The following is a 14277-nucleotide window of genomic DNA, read 5'->3' as shown; positions in this document are numbered from 1 at the left end:
ATAGTGGAAGATGTTATAGTAGTGCGTGATCAGTTGATGACATCTTGTAACATGGTTTCAGAAATCTTGGAACAAGAGTGTATAATCATGCCTAGGTATGTCCTACATAATTTTGAATCGGATAGGGAGGTGGAGACAAATACTTTGGAGAAACTCCCATTGGAAAAAGGCTCTTGTTTGGATGATGATTTACATGTTCCGCTTGTTTAAGTTGAAGGATATTAATGGGCAAAGTGAGAAGAAGTTTCAACAGGTTATTACCCGTCCAAAGAAACTTGATTTATGATTAATACAATTCTAGTGTGGAACATGCGGGGTTTAGGCATGTTTAAAAGCCATTTACAAAAGTTAATGAGGAAATTTCCACCTTCTATTTTGGTTCTTTCAGAGTCATTTTCTTATGAAAGTTTGATATCGCAATGGGTTGGCTTTCTAAATTTTTTGAATTTTTGTGCGAATGCATCGATGGGCGGTAAACTTTGGATGTTTTGGGAAGAGGAAGTACACTTTGAGTTACAACATATGTTTGATCAAGTTATTTCAGATATTTTTAGTTCTGTGGATCAGAATTTCTTGGCTTCATTTGTTTATGCTAAATGTCATCAAATAGATCGCCGAGAACTTTGGAATGATTTGGAGTTTGTAAAGAGGGATGATTTCCCTTGGTTAGTGGCGGGAGATTTTAATATCATCCGTTCAGATTAGTAACGCATTGGTGGTCATACGAGGCCGTTATCGGCTATGGAGGAATTCAATACTTGCTTGGACAACTGTAGTCTTATGGATTTGGTTGTTACTGGCGGCAACATGTCTTAGTGTAATGGTCATAGTAGAAATTCTCGGAGTTGGGCAAAATTGGATAGAGTCCTCTATAATTCGACTCTTCATCAATCTTTGCCAAATATTTATTTTGAGTATGGAAATAGGAGGACTTCAGATCAGAACCCATGGATTATTCGGTTTCATAGAAATTTGCATCGGTATGGTCCTTCTCCATTCAGGTATCAGAATATGTGGAGCACTCATCAGTCTTTTAAGTCTTGCGTGGAGGAAGCCTAGAGGGAGGAATCCCATGGCACGGGTTTAGTTAGACTTGCTGCTAAATTGAAGCATATGAAAGTTGCAATCTAAAACTGAAACAAGCAGGTATTTGGACATATGCATCAGAACATTAAAAAACTGGAGGAAAGTATAGAGGTTCTAGAGGCTTAGCTTCAGGAAGGGTATTTTCCAGAAATTGAGGAAAATTTCTTCCTTTCTAAACTCGAGTTGGAAGCTTGGGAAAAGAGGGAGGAGATTCGTATTTCTCAGCTATCCAAAAAGAAGTGGTTGGAGGCAGGGATAATAATATAAAGTTCTTTCATGTATTTGTGAACCAAAAGAGGAAGAAGACTATGATTCATTCATTGAAGCTTCTGAATGGAGAAGTGTTGGATTCTATGGAGGCTGTTCATGAGGGTGCAGTAAGGTATTTTCAAACTTTCTTAACAGGTGCAGGACCCAGTCGAACAACTTGCCTTGATGATATTATATCTCCTATGGTTTCTGAAGAGGAGAATATTGCTCTTGGTTGTGCTCCGTCTGAGGTGGAGGTAAGGGATGCTATTCTTTCTATCTTGAGAAATAGTAGCCTTAGTCCGGATGGCTTTGGTTCGGCTTTTTTCCATGATTATTGGGAAATTGTAAAAGAAGAGGTGATCAATGCAGCTAGAGATTTTTTGGCTGGGTCTCCTCTTCCTAGATTTTATTCTGCATCTTACATTGTTCTAATCCCAAAAGTTCAGAATCCCCATAGTTTTGACAAGTTCAGGCCTATTAGTCTTTGTAGTGTTATCTACAAAATTTTTTCAAAAATGATTGTTGCAAGGATGACAGGTTTATTTTCTGTATTGATATCTCTGGAGCAGGGAGCTTTCATCCCCGGTAGAAGTATATTGGAAAATATTACATTGGCACAAAAAATGGTTCATTCTCTGCATAAGAAGTCTAATGGTGGAAATGTAATGATCAAAGTAGACATGGCTAAGGCTTATGATAGGGTCGATTGAGATTTTTTAAACTTGGTTCTAAAAAGCATTGGATTCTCCTAAAGATTCTGTGGTTTAGTGGAGGAATGTGTTTCCTCTCCTTGGTTCTCCATTATGATGAATGACACTTATGAAGGTTTCTTTAAACCTTCTCGAGGGTTTCGCCAAAGAGGACCCTCTATCTCCTTATCTATTTATTATTTTATAGGAAGTTCTTTCTCGGCTTCTAAAGAAAAATTTTATGGAGAATAAGATAGGGGGCTTGCTATCATCCTCATGGGGCGCCTTTGGTATCTTACCTACTCTATGTGGATGACATTTTTATTTTTGCCAATAGTAAGAGAAGTTCCATTCGAATGCTTATCAAGACTCTTAAGAAATATAAGGATTGGTCTTACCAAATGATAAATAAAGACAAGTCAAGTATTTTTTTGTCACAGAGAATTGCTTATGCTTGGAAGAAATCTTTGTTAAGGATGACTGGCTTTGTAGAAGGAGGATTCCCTGCTTCATACTTGGGTTTTCCTTTGGTATCGGGTTGTCTTACGGCCTGTAATTTAGAGCCTCTAGTTGCTAAATTGAGGAAAAAGATAGCGGGTTGGAAATTTAAGCTTTTATCTCAAGGGGGCTGCTTAGTTTTAATTAAACATGTATTGTCATCAATGGTAGTTCATCAATTGGTGGTAATTGACATTCCTATTATTGTCTTCACAAAGTTAAATCCTATGTTATCGAATTTTTTTTTGGAGTGGAGTAAGTGATAAAAGAAAAAGGAAATGATGTTCCTGGCCTAATATATGTAAGCCTGTTTGTGAGGGTGGTTTGGGTATTAGGGATTTTGAGGAAGTAAAAAAAATCATTGCATATGAAGTTTGTGTGGAGATTGTTAACTATGGATAACCTGTGGACTCAATTCTTTAAAGCCAAGTATTTGAATAATAGACACCACTTAGAGAAATAAAGCCAAATAAAGGAACTAGATTTTGGAGATCGATTGCTCGTGTGATACCTGAAGTATTAGAGCATGTTCGTGTTCAAATTGAAGAAAGGTCAGCCTCTTTCTGGTTTGATCGATGGTTAGCCTCCGGTCCCCTTTGTGCTAAGGTTCAGGAAATCAGAAACCATAAGCTACGAACACGAGATTGTTGGGATAGAGATGAGTGGAATGTTGATTTATTAGTGGATCTGTTGGGTGAAGAACAAGCTGTGGAAGTAATAAACTCTGCTATTTCTTACAAGGAGGGTCTAGATACAGTAATTTGGGAACCTTCAATAGATGGAAAATTTACCACGACAAGTGCTTGAGAAATTATAAGGGAGTGTAAAGAGGAATTCTTAGTTTCAAAATGGATCTGGCATCCTATGTTTCCAACACGGGTGTCAATTTGTATGTGGAAGTCTTGGTTTGCTCGTCTTCCGGTTGATACTCGTATTCAAGAAGTTGTTGTTCAGATGGCCTCTCAGTGTGATTGTTGTTCAAATGCCAAGATTGAATTTCTAGACCATGTGTTTTACACGGGATCTTTTGCTTAGGAGGTATGGAAACAAGAAGCAGTGGTGTTGGGTGTTAGTTGTATGGCAACGAATACATGGAAAGCCAGAGTTAATTTCTAGTTTAGTTGTGCAAAATAGGCCTCATAGTTAGGCATTTTGGTAGGTCTCATAGCTAGTCTCATCATTTGGAGACTTTGGACTCGTTGATGTAGAGCCATGATGGAATCAATTCATGATTCGGTGAGAACTGTGTGGCTTGACATTAAATATTGGCTGAGATCCATTTCGGACGAGTTAACTAAATGTGCACCTGCTTCTTGCACAGATATTGCAGTCCCTCGTGCTTTGGATATTCAAGTAAAAAATGTGAGTGTTCGTCTTCCTCGTGTAGTCAGATGGTGCAAGCTTGGGGTAGGTTGGGTTATGTTGAATGTGGATGGAAGCTGTAAAGGTAACTCAGGTGATTGTGGTGGTGGAGGTGTGATAAGAAATAAAAGGGGATTATTTAAAGCAGGTTTTTCCTCATTACTGGGTTATGGAACCAATAATATGGCTGAATTGAAAGTGATTATTATTGGGATTAATTTGTGCAAAGATCTTGGATTTGATGATTTGATCAAGTAGAGATTGCCTATGACTCTGCTTTGTTGGTTCAGTGGATTAATTCTATTAAGTGTTCGGTTTGGAACTTATGAGAATTGTGGGAAGAACTTGTGTTAGCATTGAAAGGCATACATTACAAAGTTGAACATGTTTACATGGAGGCGAGTCAAAGTGCGGATTTCTTTACCAAGCAGGGTGAATCTGGTATATCTCGATCATATAGTTGCCAGGATGAGCTTCCACAGCAAGTCGGGGGAATGATTCGATTGGATTTGTTGGGATTTCCTTCCTTGCACTCGTGATGCTTTGTGCTGGTGTTTGTGAAGGTTGGAGTGGTTGGTTTATTCCTTGAGATCTTTCAGAGTTCTGTTTGTTTTCCACTTATAGTTGTTTATTTCTTTTTTATTTGTTTGGTTGTTGGTCATTGGTTATTGGTTTTGAATTAGTTGGTTAAGTCAGTTTTAGATTCTTGGGGTTTGATTTTGTTTTCCCCAAGTCTCAAGGTTGGAACCACAGTATTCCTCCGCCATAAGTGAGGGGTTTTCTAATAAAGATAGGAGGTGCCGCCCTCTTTATCATGGGAGAAAGTTGGGTTTGTCCTCCCTCAATGGAAGACCTTTTAGAAGTTTCCTTTGCAGGTTTTGGTAGAAGAAAGGACAGGGCAACTTATGGAAGTGTGGTTTTTCCTCAGTATTATGAGGTTTATGGTTGGAATGTAATACTCGGATATTTCCAGGAAAAAATTAAATCAGATGTTGGTTTATGTTGGTTTGGGAAAATATAAAATATTTGGCCTCTTTGTGGTGTGTTGGGTATGGTTTTTTAAAGAGGCAAGTTTTCAGGAGCTGCAAAGAGATTGGAGGAACATGTAGATTGGATGATTTTTTTTCTTGGGCATTTTTTATGTTTGATGATTTTTGGTTTAGACTTGGAGAGTCTCAGTTTGTATCGGGAGATTTCTCATTCTCCCTCTTGTAAATTCTCTTTCCATTAATGATTTCATTTGTTATCAACAAAAAAAAAAAAATACAAGATCAAAATCCCTCCCAATGACTCAAGGGGCATACCATTTCTCTCTAACCTCCATGAGCTTGTTCTACAAGAGGTGCTTGGAAGGGCCTTTGCCTGGCCCATAAATCCCAGTGAAAACACACAAATGTGTCCTCCAATCTCTGAACAAGCAGGACACTGAGAAGGCACTGGAGTGATCTAGCTTTTCCACCATCACCACCAGATCATACCACATAATGAGCATACCACCTGTATTGCCTGCCGCATCCAAAGCAATACATTTGCAGCTTTTAATCCCCCTTAAACTGTTAACTTGTCAGTTGTTTAAAGACTCAACCTTGGTTTCCTAAAGACAGATGATATCCCCTTTCCATCCATTCCATGTGCTTAGTTTCCTTAACATAGGTGAAATTCTATAATTGCGCTGTGTCTAGCCTCTCCCGTGTCTGTACATCCTCTTGACTTATCATAGTTAACTAAGCATTCCAATCTCTTTAGCTCCCTGCTTGTGCCTCTTCTCTGACTGCTGCCTTCGTGTATTTTCCCTGCGGTTCTTCCTTCCTCTTCTTTTTTCTCAATTTCCTAAAAAAGACAGCTATTTCTTCAACCTTCAGAAGACACCCCAATTGTTTTACTAACCAGGTTCATTTTGTGAGGGACCCAGTCCGAAACCTGCATTTTAAGGCTCGCACTGCTAAAGTCTGGCCTATTTAGTTCCTTCATGGATGGTGAGGGGTGGCAGCCCTTTGCAACCAACATATCTGAATTTGTAGCAGAGATATCGCTGAGTTTTCCTCCAAGCTCTTGGCCTTCAAGAGGTCCCCGTTTGGATGCTCTTAGACCATGTCAAAAGCAGCTTGCTACCCTGTGCTTGCTGCAAAACTGGAGCAATAACAGTAGAAGATTTATGGATACCAAATCTGACCTGAGAGTCCACAAAATGTAAAGCGCCTGGGTTAAGAGAGAAGGGGTAAACACTGCAGGGCCAATGTTAAGTAGAAAAGAGGAGGCCCAAGTGTTTGAGAGCCAAAAGTGAAGGAGTAAGGACTGGATTTTGAGGGGCCTGCGAAAAGAAAAGCCCTGAGCTGTCCAAAGCTGGCAAAAGAACTGGGACAAAGTTGGGCAGAAATTTTGAAAAAACAGTTGGTAGTGCTGTGTGTCCTGCCAACTTCTCAGACTACATGCATTAAGGTGTGCGTGTCATCCCTCACCAACTCCTTTGACTGAAGCTTCTTGATGGAGATGGAGATGCCAACTCTGCAATGAGGGCAGAGCAGTCCCCCTTAGAATGAGGAGCCAACGAAGCAACTATGGGCTGGACTTCCTTCTGAAGGGCTCGATCAAGGGCTGTGTCGTCAAAGAGTGAGGCTGTCCGGTCACTCTCCCTCCCAGCTCAGATGTAGTGTTGAAGATTTTAGAGCAGCCCTTTGAGTTGAAGCCCTCTCAGAAGGCAACAGCGCTCCACCCACCCTCATTTGTCTCCATTAGGCGTGGTTTTAAATCGAGGTTGCGGGTAATGTCGCATAACGGTGGGTGCTCCAAGATGCAGGAGAAGCGTACATTACGTAATGGGAAGTGGTCGTAGTGGCCGTGAATTATTTCATGCATGCAAAACCATGCCAAAGTTGAAGAATAAGCATGGAATCTTTTACAACACGATTTTTATTAATTTTGACCACTTTTTCAACGAACAAACACTTTTTAATATGCAACATGATTTTCATACTAATTTTAGTGCGCTGTTTACAGGGAAAGTCAATTTTTTTGTACTTTCCACTACTTTAATGATTAAAAATTTAGAAATGTAATTGAAAATGAAAACCAATTAGTTAGAGACATATCATAATTTAATTTTAAATAACAATAAGTCAATAACGAAGCAAGCATAAAAATTTGGGACATTAGGGGTAAGGTAATTTAGGCCCATTAAGCAATTTAAGACTAAATAGATAGTAGTTTCATTGTATTTAATACTTAATAGTTAGTACTTAATAGTTACATATTCTTTTGTATTTTCTAACAATTTTAATTTTTAAATTCTAATATTCAAAATATCAATAACTAAGCATAGCAATTGAGGCCATTAGGGATTAGGCAATTTAGGCCCATTAAGAAAATTAATTAGTTAAGCTATAAGCATAGCAAATTAATAATTAAAAGCATAAGTAACTAAGTAAAATTAGTAAGTGGAAATAGTTAAGTTATTAACATTAAGCACTTAAGCTCTAAGCATTGTTTAAGCTTAAGTCATAAGTAGCAAATTAATAAGTTAACCTAACAAGCTGCCTAACTTGTTTATCAAAAAAAAAAGAGTGGGGTGGAATAAATTGAACATGCTGGCAGTAGGCAAACCCACAAACAGGAAATCAGGACTCAGGAACCTACAAACACAAAGCGTTTCCCATTCCCAAACCCTCTTCAAAGCTCAAAGCCTCAAATCCTCTTCGGATCTACCCAAATCCCAAGTTTCTAGCTTGATTTCTTAATCAAATCTACCCAAATCACTTCCAAACAGCAATGAATTTCTTCCCAAATGGATAAAATTTCAAAGGCAAGGGGATGCAGTAGATCGCCTTCATATGGTGATTTCAAGCACAAATTTCTGTTTTGGCAGCCATAGATCACTGGATCTAAGCTGGATGACCTTGGGGTGAGGGAGAATTGCAGCAAAACTCAGAAAAATCAGGAACAAATGAGGTATTTTTCAGTATATAGTGCTGTCGGCAGTGAACAATGGTGTCACGGGGTGTAATGGCCTGTGACGGAGGTGTAATGTCCATTATGGCCCTTTACAGGAGCATAATGGCCATTATGGCCGTGATTTTTTTCCTCACTGCAATAGTGATCCATATCAGCATCAGGGCCTTGAAGTTCCATTATGTAACAGCTGTTACGCTATGTAATGGCTGTTATTTAAAACCATGCCATTAGGGCTAAGAATCTGCTGAATTTGTTCTCACAAAGTTGAAGCTTTGGCCTCTTCTCCTTCAACCTCATACGGATCATACAAGAGAGGGAAATATGCCTGTTCTTAAGGTTTCCCCCAGAAATCGTTGGTTGCCTCTAGGAGCCACTTGATTTCTTCTGTGTCAAGGAAGATGGAGATTATCCTTCCCTTTTGGTTTTCAGTTATACTGAGAAGATCCATCTTCTTGCCATGGAGTGCAAGGTCAAAGTATTTCTGCTTAATGAAAACAGAGATCCTGCTATCATGACACATGGCACAGCTGATAAGACACCCAAAACTTTAACATTCTAGAAACAAAAAAAAAACATTCAGGGTTTATTGCAGTTGTTTTTACCTTACAACACCTCAATGTTTGCATTACATTTTATATGTAAAATAGTATATATACACATGTGTGTGTGGTATCAGAAAAAAGAAAATTCATTAAAGGGCACTGCCAGGGTGGGAGGGGTGGTGGTGGTTATTTTACACTTGATGTTTCATAAAACACAATGATAAAAAATTTAATTGGACGCTCTCTCTCTCTCTCTCTCTCTCTCTCAACCACTTAGGTTCATTGTTGCATTTTTGAGCCATGAAATTGATTGTGAAATCCATTAGATATGAGCAGGTGTTAGATTCCAATTGAAGGTAAGGCCATCAATCTGAGGTTGGACAAAGTGGGGTTAATCAATTTTCATTCGTTCTTGGAACACAATTAAAATTGCAACAGATGGTTGAGGTTATCTGCAGGTGCTGCTAAATGGTTTTCTGATGGTTTTGTCTTTGTTCAATTGGCCTTGTGGAGGATATCATAGTGTTCATCTGGATTGCTTGCATTATTGAACAATGATTTCGTTTGGCAAAGGTGGCGAGATTTTTGGAATTGCCATTGGGATGGAAGGAGAAGATAATTTTCATTTTTCCCCATATGTATCTGTTTCAGAGGAGTGGGTTTTTGGTGAGAATTTGGCTGAGTAATGGATGTAAGGATGAGATTCTTCGTACCCCTATGGAGAGATTAGTGAGCAAGATGTTGCTGCTCAAAATCTTTTTGATGGAAGGGAGTGTGGTTGACTGATCCTGGAGGACATGGAGTTCGATCGGATGGAGCTAAAAAAAAAGTGAATAAGGTCAGCGGGAATTAAAAAAGGCTTCAGAGCTCTATCAGTTATGAGGGGAATGGTTTAAAGAGGGGTTTTTCTTGATTAGAGAAAGCATGAGAAATCTTTTAGAAGGGGATAATGGTTTGAGAAAGGAAGCTTGTAGCCAAAGACACAAAATGGGGGAAATCTCTCAGATGGAGCATAAAATTCCATCACATGGAGGAGCGAATGATGAGAGCTTTAACAATGGTCTGTGTCAAGAGGTTAATAATTTAATAAATGTAAGATGGCTATTGTTATGAAGGTGTACGAGTGATGATCAGCAAAGAAGGGGAAAGGTCAGAAAAATATGCTTGTGGACAACTGCATGAATTCAAACCTGAGGGAAGGAAAAATTTTAGAAGTAGATTATGCTGGGAATTTTGATGTTTGAGTCTCAAACTTGCTCAGTCTGAAATAAATAAAGGGGGTAATAAGATGGAGAAAATTATGGGAGGGATATCTTGGAAAGGGATGGTGAATTTAATAGTGACTTTGCTTGTGAATTTGATAGTCCATACCCACTTCCAGCCCTTTTACAAAACCCTTATCAACTGCCCTCTCCACCATTCTACTCAAAACATCACCAAAACAAACAGAAAATGAGATAATGGATACCCTTGTCTACCTCCTGATGCTCTAAACCATGATTGAGGTTCTCCATTGTTGGAACTGAAAAGAAAGCATTAGACAAGCAACCCCTCATTTTTGAAACGTCCAGTTATAAATAAATGATACAAAATTTACTCAGTAGATTCTCAGTAGTCAGTACTGCCCTTGGATTAACAGTTATCCTCTTACTTCCTTCCTGAAATAAACTTTATTTTCCAAATAATATGGCATGTCAATTAACCATACCTCAACAACTCTCTCCTTTGATGCATAGCATCATTATAATCATCCTTCTAAATGGTACAAAATGGAAAAACCTACATGTTGCCAGTGGCTGGATTTTTTCAACATTGAGAGAGAGAGAGAGAGAGATATCAATATGCAATTTATTTCTGTAGAAACATATGAATTGTTGATTTTTTTTTTTTTTAGTTATTATTGATTACATTGCTTTTCTCCTCAGAGCTGTTTTATTCTTGTAGGCATTTGAGTATGGACTTATTCCTGGTCTTGCATTAAGTGCACTGGAACAGTAAGATTCTCTCCTTTTATTGACTTGATTATAGGCTATGTAAATTGTACAAAATATACATGTATGTTTGTATACATATTATTTTACTTCTTTTGTACCTTTTTGGCCCCACAGCTACATACTGAGAGGAAAATTGCCATTAACACTGAAGCACGGGAAACCTGATCATGAAGCAACAAATGTGAGTTGTTACTGTTCACAAAACAATGAGTCTGTTTTGAATAGTACATATATAAAATTTTACTGAATAATTCATTAAGACTTGCGCCGATTTGTCTGGGAGAAAAATAATTTATAAAAAATATCAGATTTTGAGCAAAAATAAGCTACATGCATATTGGGAAAAAAATAACTTGCGAATATACAAGCATGCATGCTACACAACAATAACAGCAAGCCTTAAGTCCCACAAGGAGAGGTCGGCCACATGAATCCTTTTCCAGCAATTCACCCAATCAAGAGCATTTTCCTCTATTAGATTTAGGGTTATTAAATCCTTCCTCACTACCTCATTCCAAGTAATTGTAGGTCTACTCCTACCCCTTTTCATGTCAGAAACAATAACTAACTCACTCCTCCTCACAGGTGTTGTACTAAGTCTATGTTTCAAATGCCTAAACCATCTAAGCTGCCGCTCCTTTATCTTGTCTTGAACCAATACTATGCCTAAATTATTGCATATATGTTTGTTTCGTACTTCATATGTTGATATTATGTCATTCATCCACCTTAATATTTGCATTTTAGCGACTTTACTTGTTGTATATGTTGTTTCTTAGTTTCCCAACATTCTGAATCATAGCATAGTCGGCCTTATAATCGTCTTATAAAAATTTTAATTATAAGGGTATTCTACGATCACACAACACACCTAACGCACTCCTTCATTTTACCAACTTGTTTTAATTCTATGTACTACAACTTCTTCAATTTCCCCTTCTATTTGCATAATAGATCCAAGATATCAAAATCAATTAGTGCTAATAATTTCTTGATTATCAAGTTTAATCTTCTCCCAACTGCTATTCCTTACATTACTGAAATAGCATTTTATATATTCTGTCATATTCCTACTAATCCTAAACCCTTTAGACTCTAATATGGCTATCTAAAGTTCTAGCTTAGATTCCACTCCGTTCCTACTATCATCAATCAACACGATATCATCAGCAAACAAAATGCACCAAGGTATCTCATTTTGGATATTTCTAGTAAGTTCATCAATCAATAAAGTAAAAAGGTAAGGACGCAAAGTAGAACCTTAATATAGACCTATTGTTATTGGAAAATCTGTAGATTCCCCTCCTACAGTCCTAACTCTAGTCACTATTCTACCATACATATTCTTAATGACCTTAGTATATCTACTGCATACCCGCTTCTTTTCAAAGACCCATCAAGGAACTTCCGTAAGTACTCTATCAAATGCTTTCTTTAGGTCAATAAAAATCATATGCAAGTCCTTTTTATTTTTCCTATACTTTTTCATTAAACTTCTTAAAAGATAAATAGCTTCTATTATGATTACCTAGACATAAAACCAAATTGATTTTCTAAAATCCTCGTTTCTAGTCTTATTTTATGTTAAATTACCCTTTCCTATAATTTCATTGTATAACTATCTTAATTCCACGATAGTTTCTATAGTTTTGAATATCGCCTTTGTTTTTTTGTAATGTACCAACGTACTTTTCCATCATTCTTGTGGCATTTTCTTGGTTTTCATAATAGTGTTGAACTGATTAGTTAATCAAATATTTTCTTTATCCCTTAAACTTTTCCAAACTTAAGTTAGTATTTTATCCGGTGTTATAGATTTTCCCATTTTTCATCTTTTTTAATGTCATCTTAACTTCAAGGACTCTAATTTTGCAAATAAATCCCCTATTTTCTTCCCCTCATTTTTCACCTTCAAGTTCAATCTTTCGTTTTGGTTTTCATTAAACAATTTATCTAAATATCTTCGTCTCCTCCCTTTTATGTCTTCTTCTCTAACTAGGACATTATCATTCTCGCCCTTTATGCATTTTATATCACCTAAATCTTTACATTTTCTTTCTCTAATTCTAACATGTTTATAAATGTCATTTTCTCCTTTTTTTGGTATCTAGTTTAGTATGGTGTCTAAAGTATCATAAGCTCTATGTTTAGCTTCACTAATAGCTTTTTTTTTGCATTTTTTCTCGCCTCTTTATATTTTTCAAGATTTTCTATGTCTACAATTTTGCGATATTTTATATCATTTTTTTTTTTTTTTTTGCCTTAATGGCTTTTTGGACTTCTTGATCCCACCACCAATTTTCTTTACTATCGAAGTATCTTCCTTTGTACCAAAGCTTAAATCCTAATTTTTCAATTTCTGTAGCTTTCTCTACTACCCATTTCATCTCTTGAAGGCAGATTAAGTTAATTTTCTTTCTAAACATTATTTCCATACTTTTGACCATAAGAGTCTCTACATTCCAAGTTGCTAAGCTAATCTTAGTTTCTTCTGTTAACTTATTGGTCCTCTCTTATCTATACTAACTTGGTCTATTCCCTTAACCTAGGTGAATTTGGTAAGAATTCATCATAATAAGATTTGACAAAAGTTTTATGCCGACTATCGGTTACCTAACACAGCTCTACTTTATCCCGGCGTGGGACCAGTTGTATGTACAAAGATAATTTGTGTTACACAGACAAAGTACATGTTTGAGTTTTTTTTCTTTTTCCTAACTTTTTCATATAGACAATTTTCTAAATCACACCCTACAACTAGTAGAAACCACACAAATAATACAATGCATTTAGAAATCTAAAGCATACAATTTTTGGCGTGAAGCCAAGCTAGACTAAATTTTTTTTTAGAGGTGCAATTGTACTTTTTGAAAAAATTTTGCATACTTCATGATTTGCAAATGGAAAATGCAAAAACACAAAACTACATATATTAAGTCTACAAATCACAAACACAAAATCTCCTCTACTGACCAATTATTGATGAATAATAATAGAGAAGAAGCTCTCACCAGTGGCTGAAACTAAAAGTTAATGATAAATGACTTAAACTACAATTAGTACCCTTTGGCGTTGGAAATTTGATGTTGACAAAGAAAATCAATCAAAAATATTGAAGCAATGAGGGATTGCAAGAATTCTTCAATCTAAATTCAAGTTTCAAATTCAAGATTTGCAATGGAGTTGAGTGGTATATGGTGCTGACATAACCTCTCATTGGACTCGCACCCCCTCCCACATAACCTCGATCATTCTAGATGTTCTTTTTTGACACAATCTTGAGCTAAAATGTGCAAACTTGTGTATTTTTAGTCGAAATTCTATTGATTCTATCCTTTGGAAGAACTCAAAATTTGGCATTTCTAAGGAGACGAAAATACGTGAGTGCCAAGAAAAATTGAGGATTTAATTTCTTCACTTCCAAGAAAATAAAATTCAGGAAGTTGGAGAATTTATGTAATTCAAGATGAGAGAGAGAGAGAGAGAGAGAGAGAGAGAGAGGCTCTGCAAGATGCCAAAGAAACTTGTAAAAGAAACCACCTTGAAGAACACCAAAATGATGGAGAGAGGGAAAAGAGCGGGGGGGCAGCGGGCGGAGTCCAAGCTGTCAAATTTCTTTGCTAGTAGAGCCCATGTCCGAACCCAAATGAACGCTCATACGAAAACATTGATGAAACATCAAGAGAACTCAAGAAACTGGAATTGCTGCTGAAAATTTTTGTAGTTGTAGAAGTTGTAGCACTTGAGGATGCATTCTTTGAAGAAAGAGGAATCATATTCCCTTCATGAATATGTCGGTTATATTCTTTTAAATTGCTTTTTTAGTAGATCTTTTTGGGAGCAGTTTTATGCATTTTTTGCTTAAATTGGGTGCAAGCAATGTCATTTTTTTGATGAGCTAAATGC

At 37.0% G+C, this 14277-nt stretch overlaps 1 protein-coding gene across 1 annotated transcript in view; it reads left to right on the top strand.

The window, feature by feature from the left end:
* The window catches only part of LOC131150965 (electron transfer flavoprotein-ubiquinone oxidoreductase, mitochondrial), a 75381-nt gene that overhangs the window by 54394 nt on the left and 6710 nt on the right, over nt 1–14277 (top strand). The window contains exons 13-14 of the mRNA XM_058102090.1: nt 10322–10371; nt 10486–10552. Of these exons, the coding sequence (XP_057958073.1) occupies nt 10322–10371; nt 10486–10552 (117 nt within the window). The remainder of the gene's footprint in view (nt 1–10321; nt 10372–10485; nt 10553–14277) is intronic.

This window comes from Malania oleifera, chromosome 3, assembly GCF_029873635.1.
Source record: "Malania oleifera isolate guangnan ecotype guangnan chromosome 3, ASM2987363v1, whole genome shotgun sequence".
Lineage (NCBI taxonomy): Eukaryota > Viridiplantae > Streptophyta > Magnoliopsida > Santalales > Ximeniaceae > Malania > Malania oleifera.
This window is presented reverse-complemented; position numbering and strand designations above follow the sequence as displayed.